Source organism: Prinia subflava, chromosome 7, assembly GCF_021018805.1.
Source record: "Prinia subflava isolate CZ2003 ecotype Zambia chromosome 7, Cam_Psub_1.2, whole genome shotgun sequence".
In the NCBI taxonomy this organism is placed as follows: Eukaryota; Metazoa; Chordata; class Aves; order Passeriformes; family Cisticolidae; genus Prinia; species Prinia subflava.
This window is the reverse complement of record NC_086253.1, coordinates 12,593,104-12,611,052: the sequence shown is the minus strand read 5'-3', so window position 1 is coordinate 12,611,052 and position 17,949 is coordinate 12,593,104. Positions and strand designations below refer to the sequence as shown.

Here is a 17,949-nt window from a genome sequence, read left to right as displayed (position 1 = left end):
TTCCTTTCCAGGAAGAGTGATCAACTTGAGTGCACTGGTTTTGCTTGGGATGGAATGAGTTTTCTTCCCAGCAGCAAGTACAGGGTTTGTGTTTTGAATTTGTGTTAGAAACAGTGCTGATAACTCAGGGATGTTTTTGTTATTGCTGGGCAGTGCTTGCACAGAGCCAAGGCCTTTCCTGCTCTGCATCCCACCCCACCAGTGAGGAGGCTGCGGGTGCACGAGGAGCTGGGAGGGGACACAGCCAGGACAGCTGAGCCCACCTGACCACAGGGATATTCCAGATCATTTGGCTGCATGCTCAGCACATACAGCTGGAGAAAGAAAAGAGGAGTGGGGAGGGGGAGAATGACACATTTGGAGCCCAAGTCACTGTCACGTGTGATGGAGCCCTGCTTTCCTGGGGATGCCTGAACAGCTGCCTGCCCATGGTGAATAAATTACTTGCTTTGCTTGGGCATGTGGTTTTTTCTTTCCCTATTAAATTCCCGTTATCTCAACCTGTGAGTTTTCTCACTTTTACTCTTCTGATTCTCTCCCCCATCCCACTATGGAGGCAGTGAGCAAGTGGCTCTGTAGGGCTGAGCTGCCAGCTGGAGTTAAAACCATGACAAAAAATTCCTTATCACAGAAAGCAAAAACACTACATGTAAGAGAAAGGAAATAAATCCTAATAAACAACAGAGGATAAAGGTGCCGAGGCCTGTAAACCAGCAAGCTGAGATCCCTACATCAAGAATTTCATGTGTTTTGCCACTTAGATATTTTGTAGCTAATAGCCAAATAAAGAAGAAAGAAGGTGAATAAGCAATTACTAAGTCAGTTTAGGTATTTCAGTTAAGTAGTTAAAGTTTGATAAAATAGGTCAGGGGCTTGGTTTCAAACAACCACTCTTTCAACTGACTTTCTCACTGCTAAAAATTTTCCTCTAAAAATGAATTAAAGACATACCCTCTTTAGCAGAATATTTCATGTATGCCAAAAATAAAAACGCCATTATTAAAGAATTCAGAGTCTTCAAAAGTAAGGTCAAAGAAGCAATCAAGAACCTGGTTGTAACACATTATGAAGAAGATTTAAAAGGCATAATAATACCTCAAAAGCTCAATTTCACCAACACATCGTGCTATAGTTGGGAAAACAAACAGCAGGACTGACAAACTACAAAGCAGTATTTTTGCTCATGAAACTTGACATCTACATAAATTTCAGCACAGCTTTTCAGTATTAAATTGTTCAAAACCAGTCCTCATTACTTAAGGATTGAAGAGTAGTTAAAACTGCTGTCTTGAGTGAGTGAGGAATTTGCTAAGACTGCAAGACTATGATGCTCCTTGCATCCATGAAGTCGAACAGCACAAGTAACCATTTGACATTTTTATGTCAAATTAAACATAAACAATTTAAATTTGACCATTAAGAACAGAATCAACTGCAATCACAAATGAGATCTCCAGCATTATTTTATGGTTTAATAAAGGAAATGACATTTCTCTCCTCTCCTTAATGAAGGCTTGGGTGGGGGAGAGGAAGCTGAAAAGCACTGAGAATTACCATAATAACTTGTTGCAACTTGTTTACAAAAAGAACATTAAAAACTTCTGAAAATCAAAATAACCTGGACACATTTTTACTCTAATCTCTTTCATTTTATGCACACTACTGTTAATAAAATACAAACACTACCCAAAATTTAATCACTACTGACTGCTCTTACTGGAATTATTTGCAGTTTCTCTGCATGCACACACAGTTTTCACACAGTACACCCAGTTCTGTCAGTAATAAATTGCTGGCTCCACCTAGTGTTGTTCATGCACTATTCCAACAGGCACTGAAAAGCAGAGAAGCAGTCACAACACAGAGCTGTGCACTGCTTCTGCTTCCTTGGACAAGCACCCCTCATGCACCTCACACACAGCACTGTGCACACCCCCAGCAGCATCCTCACCAGCACTGACTGAACAGCTCCCACCGCCTCTCATGGATCAAAGAAGCCACCTTCTGGTTTGGTTTTGTTTTCAAAGTAACAAAATACAGCTTTTAAACTCTTGTGGAGACAAAAAAAGGGTGCCAGAAGTCTTCTGATAATGCACTCAGAACACACTTGTGTAGTAGTATTGTTGTTACTGTGACAGACCCTTTCAGGATTAGAGTTGTTTCTCAAAAACTCTTCCTCCAATACGGACTGAGCCTAAGGAATAGCAGATGGCTCATCTATTCTTACTGTCTTTTCTTGGGGAAAGGATATCTGCCTGGATAGCAATTCTATTGGGTATCTAGGAAGCTTTTAACCCAAAATTATTTTAGGCTGCATTTTATCTACCTTGATTGAATCAGCTTCAGTCAGAGTGGTGTCAGAACTGGAATGCAGACAGGACTGATTCACCTGGTTTGCATGTAACAAAGTTTCCCTACAAAGCAAATTTTACATTTCTCACATGCTACAATGATTTCTACTCAGTTCACCAAAATAAAAGCTTCACTAACATTTAGATCTTATGATAACTTGATTTAGTATCTGCAGACCAGAAGATACTATTTTTTTCTTACAAACATCAAATTGTAAATTTGTATTGTAATCTTCTAAAAATCCTACTACTAAAGTTACCAACAAGTAAACAGATACAGATGTTTTGAATGCTTCCTAGTGGCTGAAGAGAATCAAAACTTTCTTCCCACAATAGTAACTACCAAAGCTGAAGCCTACTGTCTTTGTCATAGAAAAACAAATCTTGTGCTGCTGTCCCCTGACACCTTCTCCCCACTGGTACCCTTATCTGGAATTCACATTCCAGAGCCTGAAGAGTTTGCATCATTTTCCTCCAGGACCTGCTGATGCTACTGATTTTAAACTTTGGCATGACAGGTAGGGTTAGTATGACAGGGTGAAAGGGAAAACCTGGATTACTCTGCTGTCCCAGGAACTTCTTCAGAAACTTACTCTGCAGGTCCTTAAAATGTGTGGGACTTCAACTTCCCAGCTGCTTTCTTTCAGAACTCACTCCTAAGAGCCAGAAATCATCTTCAAATTCTGAGTCTCATTTTATTCAGGTGTCCTGTTTTCTTGGGACAGCCCTATTCTTCCATCTTATAGTGGTTTACAGTAAGCCAATTAATAACAATCTCTGTTTTCATTTTAGTCATTGTGCCTATAGATTTTAAAGCTGTTCACTTTATAAGCATTAAGACAAATAAACAATACATAAACCCATTTAAACACAGTGCACACTTACCTGTAAGCATTAATATAATCCTTTCTGTGTTGTAGAAGAAAATCTTTCAGCTTTCCAATATGAGAAATCTAAATGAATAGAAAATCATAATTAAATTTCAGATAACTGATAATTTTGTTTGAAGTGCAGTATTCAACACTTCAAACATGAATTCATAAATTTCTTATTCTATAATTACATAGTATCATAACATTTACTCTTTCATACTCGAATTTTCACATTTACCAAGCAGTCAATACACAAAAATAAACTAAAAAGGGTCTGTTGTATGAAGGTCCAGCTAGGAGAACACTACTGAAAACACATCTTCTTCCCAAACCAGTAAATGTAACTACAGTATTCAACATTAAAATTATTAAAAGTGGTAACACAAAACATTATCTAAATTGTCAATCCAGAATTTAATGACTCCAGTCTGGAAATAAATTCATTGTGGAAGACCACACTAGAATTTTTCAACTCTTTACTGATCAGATATACATAATCAAGTTCAGCTATCAAAACTTGTATGGCAAGGTAGTGACCCTCCTGCTTCTACTTTTGCCATAATACAGTGACCAGTTTGTCCCCAAACTGCAGTAGTATCTCTAGTATCTGACAATCATTAGTAAGCTTTGTCATTAGTAAGCTTTGCCAGATTATACATTCCAATCAAATTTCCATTTCTGAATTTCCACATCAGTCTGAACAACTTATACTGTAAATCACTTTATTTTCTTTTTAAAGAGATCTTTACAAAGATCTTTTGGAAAGCCAAAAAAAAATCTGAAACTACTTTTGCAAACTTCAGTCTGATTTAAAAGATTTGGTGTAGCATAAGATGCTGCTTGTTTTAGAGAATGGAGAAACTACAGAAATGTAGCTTAGTTCACCAGAGAAATGAAAAGACATGATGGGGAGGGGGAAAAGGGAAGAGAATTCTATACATTAGTAGTATATATATTCCAAGACAACTTTTAAAACTGTATTCTCAAATATTAATTCATAATTTTGTGTAAACAAAGCATACAAGGAATTTCATAAAACAAAAGTTGTTTTCATTTACAATAAATGCAGTTTATTCCATGTATCTGGGAAAAAGTATCAGAAACTGTTCAACTCTTCAAATTCCATTTTCATGCAAATGAACTTAGCAATTAAACAAACAAAAAAACCCACAGAGAAAGAATGCAGAATAGTTTGGATAAATAGAAGATTAATTCCCCCAATTATTTTTTTCAAAAGCAGCTCTTTGAAAAACTGTGCAAGGAAAAAAATTTCCTTAATAAGACCACAGTAATTTGTACAACTCAAGATAAGTATTCCCTTGTGCAAATATATAAGTCTCCATTTCCCTATTATTATTATTTGCTCTGTTTCAGTTTTACTATAATTCATCATATTGGATAAGGATTTTACCAGTCCTCATGTTTCAAGTTTTCTGAGTGATTAACACAGGAAATTTCATCTCATTCACAGCAAACTGAGTTCTGTCAGTACCTTTAGGAGTTTCCCAAAGTGTGTTAGCACCATTATAAACAGCAAGGGAAATCTGCAATTGCTACAGGACCAATAAGGCACAAAGAGTAACCTAAATCATTCTACAGATGTTCCTTCTCATCGCCATTTGAATTTATTATTTGTACAGATATTGTATAATCTCTTTCTCAGCTCAGACTTGGTATGTCATCAAATTGGCTGAACAGATAAATCAAGCTTGACTATGAAAGCAAAACATCTATAACAGTTATAGTGTTCCAGTGGAACAATAATACTTAATAGGCAGAAAGCACTACAGATGACAAAACAAATATAAAGTTAGAAAAGTTCCAAAGCATTTACATTAATGCACGAGCACTAAGCTAGAATATAGGTAAGCAAAATTTTGTAAGAAATAAATCTTAATATTACTGCAATAGGTACAATTTAGGAGTGATTAACAAGCAGAAAGAATCAGAATGACAAGCAAGAGCACTGTCTTACAGTAATTAATTCATCTAGTCACAAAGAGCATTCTATTTAGGCTGAAATTGTCATCATGTGTTTGAATTGCACTGACCCCACTTTGCCTCTCCTCCATTTGTAAAGCTATTTTCATGAATTTAGAATGACACCATTATGCCCATACTCACATCAAGCTTAGTTCCCAAGATTTGCATCAGAAGTGAGACTTCTTGTTTTAGTTTCCCTCAAATTCTAACAGCATCTCCTGCAATCCTGCACTGCAGATATTTCTTCCGCCTTTTGTTACCATGTACAAGTGGCATAGCTTGAATTCAATTTGTCATAACCATATGAGCAAAATTAACTTTTTTTATTAAAAAGAAGGTTTCACTAGTATTAAAGGGAGGGAATGTTAATTTTATTTTAAAAAGCAGATTGGTTTTCTGTATGATGCTCGATTTTTTGTAGACACAAAGTATCTCTCATTATACAAACATAAATCTTGAAGGTATCTCCAGGGTCATCAACTTGCAATTATTTTGGTGTTATCAGAGGCCCACCATATACTTTTTACAAAGTTATCAAGCTTCAGCTTAAAGGGAATAAAGCTTCTCCTTATTACAACTGAGCAGCTTTATTAGAATCCTATTGCTCTTATTACTGTCAAATTATTGTTTAATATCCAGGTTTACTGATAACCAACTTCCATACATTTCTTCTTGTTTCAGAATGGTCCTTTCCCTTCAAAGTTCTGCTTCCCTGCATGTGTTTGACTGTCAGTAATTCTTTCCATCCACTCATACATCTATCTATCTCTAACTTTCATAGAACAGACAAATAACCCCAAGCTTTTATTTCCTTCTCATAAAACAGTTCTGAAGTTGCAGAACCCACACAGCTTTCCTCTGCATTTGACCAAGTTTGTATCCATCCATTTCCAAAGCAAGTAACTAAAAAAGCACTCATTGGTGTTGGTTACTTTGTAACTATTTCTGCTGGAAACATCTTTCTTCCTACTATTTTTTTTTCTAGATCCCAGTACGTATCTTGCATTTACCCCACTGGTCCATGGCTTTTTCCTTATTAATTTAGTGTAGAGTCCATGAGTAAACCATTCATCATCTATATTCCAATTGCATGACAGATTCACACTTCTGCTATTTTTCTTTTTATTAAAATAGCTAAAGAATATTTTAACTTTAGGAGGGTTTTAATACCATTAGAAACTCATTGTGAATTTGGCCAAACCTAACTTTATCTCTGTAAAAAAGAGTCTTCCCTTCTGCAACAGTTTTCTTGGCCAGTCTGTCATTCTCACCCTGCCTTCCACTGCCTCTGGGATAAATTTTTGAATCTTCTCTAATTAATCTTTCAAGTCAATCTAGTAGAATTTTAAATCCCACTTGCATTTCAGCACACCCATTTTTCCACTCCATTTACCCATCTATCATAACTGCAACTTCCAATTTGCTCTACATGCCTGTTTTCAAAACCTTTATACCACCACTTGACACAGGTGTCAAAAGGACAGATGAGAGCCAATTTGAAGAAGCACAAACACATCTGAGTATTGGCCTCTTGTCATGGTTCCCATTCCTTGCATCTGGAAATTAACTTTCTTTTTCTCCAACAGTCTGGAGCAGAAAAATAAGCCTTTCCTTCAACCCTGAAATAAAGAAATTATTTCCTTTCCTCCCCCCCACCCACACAGAGGCAGGAGGGCTTAGAGAAAAGCCCTTCGTAGTTGTAGCACTCCTGCACTACCATAACAACTAATCTTACAGGGAAGAGCACTGCTCAATTTCCAGATAACTGACATTTCTAAAGGAATCAGGGGAATAATGCTCACAACATTGTGAGCACCAGTTTTATTGTGAGCACAGCAACAGCATTTTCTTGAGCTTCTGTTCACTACCAATACCACACCCCCAACCATTGAAATTATTATTATTTTTTTTAATTACTCCTCTGGAAAGAATTGGTTTCTTTCATTTCAGCTCCAAAAATACCTGTATCAGCACAAGGGAGGGCAGGAGCTGAAAAGCACCAGTAGGGAACTTCCTACAAGAGGTATCTGCCATGAATGGGTAAGGTATGTTTAATTGCAACATAAAAATTCAGCATGATAACCTCCTAGGCTCAGGTACTGAATCTGAAGATATAACACCTGGGGAGGTGTTATTTAAAAACTCCCAAGTGTAGTTTTGATCATGAAAACCCAATTGATTCTCTACAGTGAAGCAGCAGCACTTTGCTACTATGTGGCAAACAAAAGCATCAACATCATGCAAGTGAAAAACACTATAAATTCATATTAAAGCCTGTAACATAACTTTTAAAAAGTTACTATCCAGTTTCCACATGATCCTCTCTGTAAACTATCTCTTTAATACATACAACTGTGTTTTATTGCCACTACAGATTTTTTAAACAGCTCTTATTAAATCATAAAAGCAATTATTGCATCTACTGCCGGTCCAACACAAAAGGAAGCTGTGAATGGATGCCATCTGCTACCACAGGTGGCATGCACAGCTCTATTTATACTTGTGGTCTGCACTAGAAATGGTAGATGTTCCTCTGTTTAGAGATTTTTCTAATTTCAGAGCAGGCTAAGTTATTTAAAAAGATGAGAAACAGGAAAGCATTGCCTCTAAAGCAGCATCTTGAGACGCAGAGACTTTAGAACGAAGACGCTGACTCCACTTCCCTCAGTCGCCCAGCAATACATACAGCACTGCTTCCCACTCCCAACAAAGAATTGATCACTCATGAAACAGTAGGTTCCAATTTGCATGCATTTAACCCACTGCAAGAAGCAGCAGCATTGTTTACGATTAAAATGATTGGAGTAGGTTCCCGTGACATATTGTAGAGAGAATTCAACCGTGCTGAATAGTCATTTCCATTGAACAAATATAGCGTTTTATCAAATTTACTCTTCCGTCACAACAATGCACAGCCATTTCCTACCGTATAAAATTGACTGTTACACTTCGCGCTGTATTGCCACTCTGAATTTTTTAAAGGGTGTACTTTGTTAAAAGAAACTTTAAAAATTACTTAAAACCAAAACACAAAAGAAAGGCTTTTGTAGAAGTTGTGAGAGACATTGTATTTACTGTTGATTCAGCAGCACTAACAAGCGCTTCTGATTATGGTGCCATAGTAACCCTAAAAATGTGGGGGGGGAACCCCTAAACAAAATTTTACATTTAATTTTCCAATATGTTTGAAAAACACTATCTCCAATGTTTTACCTAAATAGATTCCATCTATAGCTTCATCAAAAGGTGACTATATTCTACAGGCCCCTTTGCAAAAAGTGGAAAATTTAAAATTGTTAAAATAGTAATATCTAGACACCTATTATGTTTTCAGTTCCAAACATAGAGTCAAGCAGAACATACCCATTGCCTATTTCAAGGGAAATTTTCAATTTCAGTAAGACATCAGTTTATAAATGGGAACTGCATGTTTCTGACCAAAGAAAGTATAATCTCAGTACTAGGAGGAGATACAATAATTAGTGTAAGAATATAAACTTGTTTTTCCAATGTTTAAATCATAATAACAAAAAACTACCAAAAAAAAAGGAAAATTTGTATGGTTAGTGCATGTAACAAAGATAAATATTTTCAGAAGTCTGAAGTAAAACCCAAACAGAATACTATAAATGGAAGCACAATTTATATTAAATAAATTCTAAAATAAGAGCTTTGACTCTTACCTAAAGAATTACAGTTGAGAACTAGTTAGAAACATTTTGGTGCAGAAATACTCCTACAGAGAACTTTTCCAGTACAAGCTACTTTTGATTAGATACATAAACTTCTTAAAAATACAACACGGGACAGGCCAGGTTCCACACTGATTATATTTTACCTAGGTTATATCTTAAGCACTGTCAGCCCATTGAATCAACACAGGCTCTTGCTGGATGTTGCTAAGAACTGATAAGATTTTTGTATTTAAAGCACCCTTACTTGGAGTCTACATTTCCGAACTGGAACCTTCAAAAGATGAAATTGTATAAATCGCTGGTGCAGTGACAAGTCACAGAGATTAAGCCAACTGAATGAAACCCAAGTTTGAATGGGGAGCCGGAATCTGAATTTTCTCGTGTCAAGACTGTTCTTTAGAGGATTTGCTGGCGGGTTCCCCGCACGCCAGGAGGTGGAGCTGTGTCCCCAGCAGTGACGGCGGGGACACGCTGCCTGCCCGCACACGTCAGCCGGCCTGTTTGCAGCTGATTTGTCTCTGGAGGGGATACATTTGGTTTAGGTTTCCCCAGCAAACGTGAAAGTTTCTAAAATAGGTCACGCAGATCAATTGCTCTCGTAATCTGAGACCCAAAAGAGCAAATAATATCTAAACTGTGGCGTGGGGGTGGCCCGGAGCTGGAAGCGGGGAGACAGCCAGCCTGGCTACCTCTAATCTCAGGAAAATTGTGACTTTGTTCAGTTTCTGCTTTATATCAGCATATACATTACAGCAACGGGCACAGAAACATTTTTTATTGCATTTTATTAGTAGTCTTGCATTTGAAGCAAAGGAATTAACCAAGAATGGGGGGGTCATGTTACCAAAATGTGTGGTATATGGGATAAGAACATTGAAAACTGAATTAATTCAATTAAAAGCCATGAAAAGGAAGAGTGAGGCTACTCGAAACTTCAAGGTAAAGATGGTACAAAATTTTATAAATATTTTAAAAGATGTTTAGTATTATCAATATTTTTCTAATTTTAAACAACACAATTTTTTAATATAAAATGAAAGTAAAATTTTAAGGAATCATTGCAGAAGATTTCACTAGTCATTGTGGAATACTGGAAGTTAAAGCCTGTTTGCAGAATACCACAGGCAGTATTTGGTGCACATGAACAAAGCGACTAAGAAACCTTTAAACTGCAGTAAGAAGCAAAGCCAACTTCCTGACACCCGGTCAGGAGTACAAAACACTTCATTTTGCTTAATATCAAACTGTCAAAAAGGAAAAAGTAAAGAGCACTGTCCTGTACATTAAAACAAACAAACAACAACCAAAAAAAATCCAGTTGGCTCTAGACCTTTTTTTCTTTTTTTACTTCTTGCTTTACTTAACATATTTTTATATATACTGTCTGTGGTTCAAAAATTGTCTCTTTGATTTATTCTACTGTCAGTTTACATTTAAATACTTTGCCTCTAAAGTACACTTTAGATCTGCATTTGATTATTTTTATTTTTTATTCATTGTTAATTACCTGCAATGGCAAAATTTGGTAGTCAATAACTCACTATCAGCCTAAAAGCCTCACATTTCATCTTACTATGCTTTCCATAAAAATAATCCAGAGTTAGTGTAAGATTCAGTCCAATATATTAAGAAAAAATTATTCTTGCGCTTTTGTGACACAACTGCTAACATTTGTCATTCAAGACTCTTCTAAGAGTCAAACAAAATTAAGATCCAAGAGTTCAAATACTCCAGTTCCCCACTGATCACAATAAAGACTGAAAGTACCCAGTGTTATCACTGGATGAAGGTTTCACTGGAGTGCTATTTGGAGATGATAAATGTTTTAAAAATGTCTATGGTATTGGCAGCAAACTCCACCTGTATAGAAAAATTACTTCGAAGTCACAGGTTTTTATTTGGTTTTTTTTAGGAAATTATCCTCAAATATATTGTGTATCCTTAAAACTGTTTCTAATGCTTTGTACTTCAGGCATTTGTAAATAGAAACCAAAAAAAGGCTTATTTTTACAGTAGTTACTTACAAATAACTGAACTCCAGCTCTGAACCAGAAAAATGCAACACACATAGTCCTTAAGACAGAGATTTGTGTTAATTTTGTCATTGTTTCCTTAGCTCTTGTGGGAACACACTGGTTTGACACCATCACATACAGAAACACATCTAGATATTCTGAAAATGGTCTGTAGACAGTCAATAGGAACATGAGATGACCTGAAAAAATTAACAGTAGGCTTCCTACAATGTAGCATCATGTTAAATGGTTTTAGTAACTAGTTTTCATTTATTGTCAGCAGCAACAAAGACTTTCAATTTTAAAAAAAGAGCACATCTGACTTTAATAAAACTTACTATTTCCCTTTTCCTTTTTCATTGTCAGAATCTAATCGTAACTTTCTTTAACATTTATATTTTTACACAGTCATCCAAAACCTCATTGACTAAAATATATACCCCACAACAATTGTGGGAAATGTTTGGGTTGAGAGATACAGGGAAATTGGTCAAAATACATATTTGCAATAATTGGCTTTTACCGCTGATGTTGAAAATGCTCCATTTACAACCTTTCAGTAACTGCATTCAACATTGCTTGTGTCTTTCTGTAAGAGATATTTTCCTTGTCCCTTGTTCTCACAGTCTGAGCTCATTTTAGTACTGCATTTAGTATTCATTTAGTACATCTTGACTGAAAGATGGTCTACGATATAGAGATGTCCAGTCTCACTTACCACATACTCAGTAATAAATGGTTACTCTTTCTGACTATTACTATTAAATCTTTTGATTTTCCGAAAAGTTTTTGCAGTGCAATTCACAGAGTTCCATGCACATGTGCTTCACTTTGGGACCAGGCTGAATCTGCTCCAGCGTTAAGCCATTGCAGGCACCGCAGGAGCTGAGCCCGGGGCCGGGGCTGAGCCGCCGCCGCCGCTCCCTAAGCCGCGGGCAGAGCTGAGCCTCGCTGGGCTCCGCAGTCCCTCTGCCAGCCCCTTCCCTCTCAGAGCTCTGCATTTTCATACATACACCATTCTGATACAGAGCACGAACACCTATTCTGTCTCAAAATCCTACAGCTCTTGTCAAATACTATGCAGAGGACAAGTATTTTCCTGGATTTTCATCACTGGTACAATAATGTTCTTAGTGCAAAAACTTCCACTACGTTTCAACACCTTAATTTTTATTATACAGACTGAACATTACTTTAGTGGTTGCTCTAGCCTTTATACCAAATAAGTTTCTTTCCCACTAAAACTCCAAGAAAAACACCCAGCCAGAAACGAGATGTTTATTAATCCTTATGAAAAGAACATGTATAGATCAGGCACAAAAGCAATAACTAAATATACTGGAAGTAACTCAATTCTGTACATACTAAGATTTTAATCCAAGTGCTTTATGGTATCAGTATAAAAATTGAGACAAGGGGCCCTTTCTGCCCCCTCTTCTCATGCAACAGCAAACCCCAAGAGCTGATCCTCTGCCCTAATGGCAGGAATGTCCTGGGCCCTGGTAGCCAGAAGTTCTTCCATGGCTGATGCAGAGAGAGGCATTCACATCCTCAGGAAACCCAGACAGAGCTGCTCCAGCAGGCACACACATCTGCTCCTCTGCCCCACTTCAAATGCCCTGCTTCACTGCCTTTTCTGAGCAAGCCACTACTCCTTTGTTAGAGCACCTAGGAAATAGAGCCATATGAAAAATACCTCCTCCATCCCTGGGGAAAATAACTTCTCCACTAGTTCTTATAACAGCAAACTGAGGTGAGGAAAAATAGTCGCACACACACACACAAAAAAAAAAAAAAAAAAGGTAATGCTTTTAATAACTCTTGGACCAGAGTGGAATACTAACAGTCAATCTGAAATCCAAATATTATCCAAGTTCCTTCATCCTGTCCTTTTCTGGGAAACGATCATCTTATAAATTGTTATCAATGGAAACCATGACAGGTTCTCAACTCCACAGCAAGGGCTGGAAGTTTATCAGAGCACAAGTGGGACTAAAAGCATCACAGAACAAAGACACTTTGTCTTGTTCCCACTGGAGAATCTTCTGACATGACCAAAGCCCAAGAGAAGAATCTCTTCCTTTAGAGCACATTGCCCTTCCATATTTCCATTAAGCTAACTACCAAATGACCACTACATTCCCAAGGTAACATATGAAGTGTCCAAAAAAGTATCTCTCAACCCCAGGGTTTTCTCATCTCAAAATGCTTTTCATGCTGGTTTTCACCTACCTAGGGGTATTTGCCAGCTGTTTTGCCTATGAAAAAGATGCCCCCATTTTTATTTTATTTTATTTTTATTTTATTTACCTGAAAAAAACTGTCACATAAAAATTTCTCTCTGGAAAGATCTTGCAGTATTTGTGAGAGGAAAGTTTTAGTTGTAATTAAAAGGGAAATCAATGCTATTCTCTCACATCTCAGTACTACTGACAATTCAAACACATTATTTTTAATCACTGAAAGCAGAAATCCCTGACAAGATTTCAAGTTGTGAAGTAAGGCACTTTTCCTTCCTCACTGTTTCTCAGCCATGAATTTCAGTAACATTTTTTTAAATGTCCACTTCCTGTAATTTTGGTAATTTTAGAGTATAATTATTTTTACATTTTTATGATGCCTTTGGGGTATCATTAGAAATATTTTTTAAGCATTTAAACTTAGAAAAATAAAATTAAGTAATAGCTTCTCTTGAGGAGAGACTGTCAGTCCTGTTCTGAATAAACAATCCCTTTTAAAGGCAATCTAGAGATTTATATTCACTGTAACCATAGAAATTAATCTAGAGTTTAAACAAAATAGAGTAAAACATAATTTATTTAATGAAAATCAGAACGGTGCTATTGCAAATGAAAGTTGAGTTTCTGGTTTTTTAATTCAACAGGCAGCTTTGTATGCAATTGTAAGATTTTACTTGATGGGCTACTTCTTACAACTTAATCATACTCATTTAACCAATTTGAACAAAGTATTCAGATATCTGAGTTTTAATTTTACTTGATATAAATGCCAATCACTAAAAGAAAAAAAAGAAGTTAAGGATTTTCAGATTTAAAAAGCTAAATATATGGAACATTTTTAATGATAAGAGCAATCATGAGAAACTTCTTTGACATTGCAAAGCCAACAGGAAGACAGCACAAAAATTTTTATGAGTTTCTCATATAAAAAGTTTGGGAACAGCAGAAAAGGATAAAAATGCACAAACTAGAAAGCATAGCTAAAAAAAATGTTCAGAAATAGTGGTTGCTATAGACTAAGTATTTACAAGTTTGCCTGAAACTGACCCTCAAGTTTATTTACAAGTTTGCATTCTGACCCTCAACAATCGTGCTACATAAAGAAATTCAAAGTTAAACTAATTAAGTATTTATAGGTTAGTTAAGTAAGAGTTAAAAGAGCAACAGCGTTTGTTGTATTTTCAAAAAGCAAGGAAAAGAAGTTCACATGAGGCAACACTGACGTGCTTTACAATGTAACAAAAAAACCCCCATAGCCCAAAATCCAGAAAAAATTTTACATCACAATAGACTGAAATAGTTTCCTGTAGGAACATAAAGTTGTGAAAAATACTGAATCAGCAGTAGAAGGAAACTTGATCAAAAAAATACAGTTTAACAGATAATCTTTCTAATTCCTGTATCTTTTACAATAAACTATTCCGTGGCACTTTTGGTGGTTATATAGCCTGTATATAATTACCATGTAAGCCTTCCTTGACCATATTGATAGGAAATAATCAAACCATATCAGGAAAATAATAAAATTAAATCATAAAGTTTAGCCTTATTTACAACTAAGCTGTGAACTCAATTATTCTATTATACAATGACAAAAACATTATCAAACAAAATAAAGAAAAAACATCAAGCTGCTTAGAAGCTGAAAGTTTCTGGTATGACAGTAACTGTTCATAAGCCAGAGTATAAAATCTGAAAACCCAAGAGAGATGAACTTCTGGTCTCCTTCTCTTAACTCAGCCTGTAGGAGAGAATGATCTAGGAGACTCAGCCAAACCAAGGCTCACATGGACATAACAAAGCTTGGCTTGTCATACAAATGCCAAAAGAGACTCATTAAAGTGAACTCTGCAGAACCATGCAAGACACCTCAAAATACAACAATCTGTTTGTGTCTCCTAGTTAAGTGACCTGTATCCTGTAATTGGCTACCTTTCCCTGCAACATGTTACTAATTTCTGAAAGAGTTTTATCTATCTCTAGGAAGTCTCAAATTCATAAGAACCCACAACTTCACATAATAGGTGGCTTTTGATGGTACACATCCACATAAAAGTAAACACACAGTGCGTAAACAGGGAGAGAAACAGAAACAAACCAGCAAAAACTAAGGCAAACCCAAGATACACAAGAAAAGGAAATAAAAGGGTTGGCTGAAACAAAATGAAATAGCACCTGTACTGAAACATACCACCACGCTATACTGCTGCATTAAGTCTGAGGTTCTAATCAGCAGCCAACTCCAAAGTGTCTCCTCAAAGAGAGGGCTGTGAACTACAGCACTATCCTCATGGGTGCTCAGGAAAGGAACACAGTCTCCATTCTGAAACTATTAAGTGGCCAGCCAGCTGTGACACAATCTTAGGAAACAAGACGGTGACAGAAACAGTGACGTGTATTTATTGACAGATTCCTGTTCACAAGGACTTTGAGGTGAGAGCTGCATCAGCTATCCAGCACCTTTAAGTACACTGAGATAGGATCACAGAAACCACCAGTGCAATGAAAAAGACTGTGCTTACTTCATAAACTCTGATGAATCAGAAGAGCTTCAGAAGACAAAAATCTATTAAAACACTTCACAAAATGAATTTGAGTTCTTATTTTACCTGAAACACTCTGTTAGAGAGAATAAAACTGGGACTACTTTCCTTTGTCCAACTTTTTTATTTTATAGGCAGCATCACAGTTTTTCAACAATTTGGGGCACACACATTTCACAGATGCTACTGTTTTGATAGAGATCTCCTTTTCACAACTTTCTGCTGATACCCATTTGGCCATTGCCGTAGCATGAAGGGCAAGAAGGAACCCTCAAGTAACTAAACCACCACCACATCAACAAGTAAACACACACAAACTGTCCAGGAACTTACAGATCAAGCTGTAAAACTTACTAAGATGCTTCGTGTTAATACTCAGCATCTATCAAACAGTTTCACTGTATCTCACCAACCCATACACAGTGAAAAAAAATCAATGTTACCTCCGTCTTTTGCCCTAACAACTAGACTGCCCAGGTTGGACTGCAGTAGCTGAATGGTACTCCATTGTGTGGCCAAATAACAGAACAACTGGATGAAAAATACCTGTGTTTCAGCAGACAAGCATATGGAGAAATTGAAGTATCTCCTGTAAGATGGATACTGGTTGGTGTAGAGTTTTCACTCAAGGTTAGACTAAAACATTATTGCACTTTGCCACAATGTTTCTCAGCTCTTACACCGATTAGTGAACAGACTCTCAAGTCAAGGACAGAAGTGATGCTACATTTCCCAGTTTCTGTTTGGGTTACAAATGTCATGCCACTGCTCCACAGCTCTGCTCTGCACTGCAGATGAGTCAGTATTACTGAAATACATTTCATCAGTATTTCAGTAGTCTGCTCATGCACTGGCATGAGCTTAGGAAGAGAGAAAGGTAAACATGAAGTACCTCCCTGCTGAGGAGCTATCTCATTAGCAACTTTAAGATGAAAATGTTATGGCCGTGAATCACAATTAGAATATGAAAACTTAACAGTAGCAAGAAAATTTACCATAGAGACTGGTTGGGATTAAGTGGTAAATGTCAAACAGATATTTGACTGTATGAATAAATGGAACAGGAGCTGGTAAAGCTCATTATGACACAATATGCATATATATATATATACACACACACGCAAAAATAAGAGAAACATTGAAAAGTGAAGGAGGGTAAGAATTGCAGATGGAAAGGGTAACAGAAATAGAAGCAGAAGGGCATGGTCTGAGGAAAAGAGTGAAAAAACATGAAAAGTAAGGGTTTTTTTACCCAAGCTAAAGCAGTAATTATAATTAAAGTGCAAATGAGAGACGGATATCAGAGACACAAGAGCCTACCATGTATTGGAAGAACAGTACCGTTATTTAGGGTAATAAACCAGAACAAAACCAAAAAAACCGTAACCCTACACTTAAAGGGGAACAAAACAATGCCCCAAACCGATTATTAAATCTCTTAGGATATAAAATATTCTCCTTGAAAGTGCTCAAAACAGCCTAAAAGACTTCATGCTATATATATGCTAGCAAGGAAAGGGTTAACCTGACCTCATGTTTTAATAACATGTTCTACTCCTTGGCACATCAGCATTAGAACCAGAGCATTCCAAAATTACAATGTTCCCCACAGAAACACACAACAGTTTCAAATGCCTGTAGCTCTAATGTCATACTAATGGAAAAACATTATTGAACACAGTGTATAGCAGTGATGCATCCTTAAAATCAGGATATTTAAACTAGTTTGAAGATACTTCATATTTTTGTCTTGAATGTTCTTCAGTCCTCCACAGAGCAATTCAAATGTGGTTCATGCACAAGCAACTCAAGTGTCTGTCTGGCTACAGCATCAATAAGCATGGAAGAGACAAAATGAGTGAGGATAGAAAAATAAAGAGAAAATAAAGCCCAGTGTCTAAATAGAAAGTTTTACTCACATAGCTTTGTTTACTTCTATCTCGTTGCACTGTATCAAATTAGCTGTATTGTAACTTATGTAGTTCAAGTCATGCAACATGATTTTTCTTTTATTTAGTGATCTGAGGAATTTGCACTCAAAGTTTTTAAAAAACGTAACTTTAATTACTGCAAGCATCTTTTTTATTGCTTAATTAGTAGCCATTATTAATACTCATTAATGGCATAAATGGAGTCAAGAAAAAGTCCAAAAAGCAATAGCTAGATAAGACAGGAAAAAAAAGACAAAGGAAAAATTATTTATAAACATTAAGCTTCACATAGACAGCACTTTGAATTCCTTTGCCTTAT

At 36.4% G+C, this 17,949-nt stretch overlaps 1 protein-coding gene across 2 annotated transcripts in view; it reads right to left on the bottom strand.

Annotated features, from left to right (window-relative positions):
* STX18 (syntaxin 18) overlaps window positions 1-17,949 on the bottom strand; it is a 59,037-nt gene that overhangs the window by 22,392 nt on the left and 18,696 nt on the right. For both annotated transcript variants that reach the window (XM_063401608.1, XM_063401609.1), the window contains exon 2: window positions 3,237-3,304. In XM_063401608.1, the coding sequence (XP_063257678.1) occupies window positions 3,237-3,304 (68 nt within the window). The remainder of the gene's footprint in view (window positions 1-3,236; window positions 3,305-17,949) is intronic.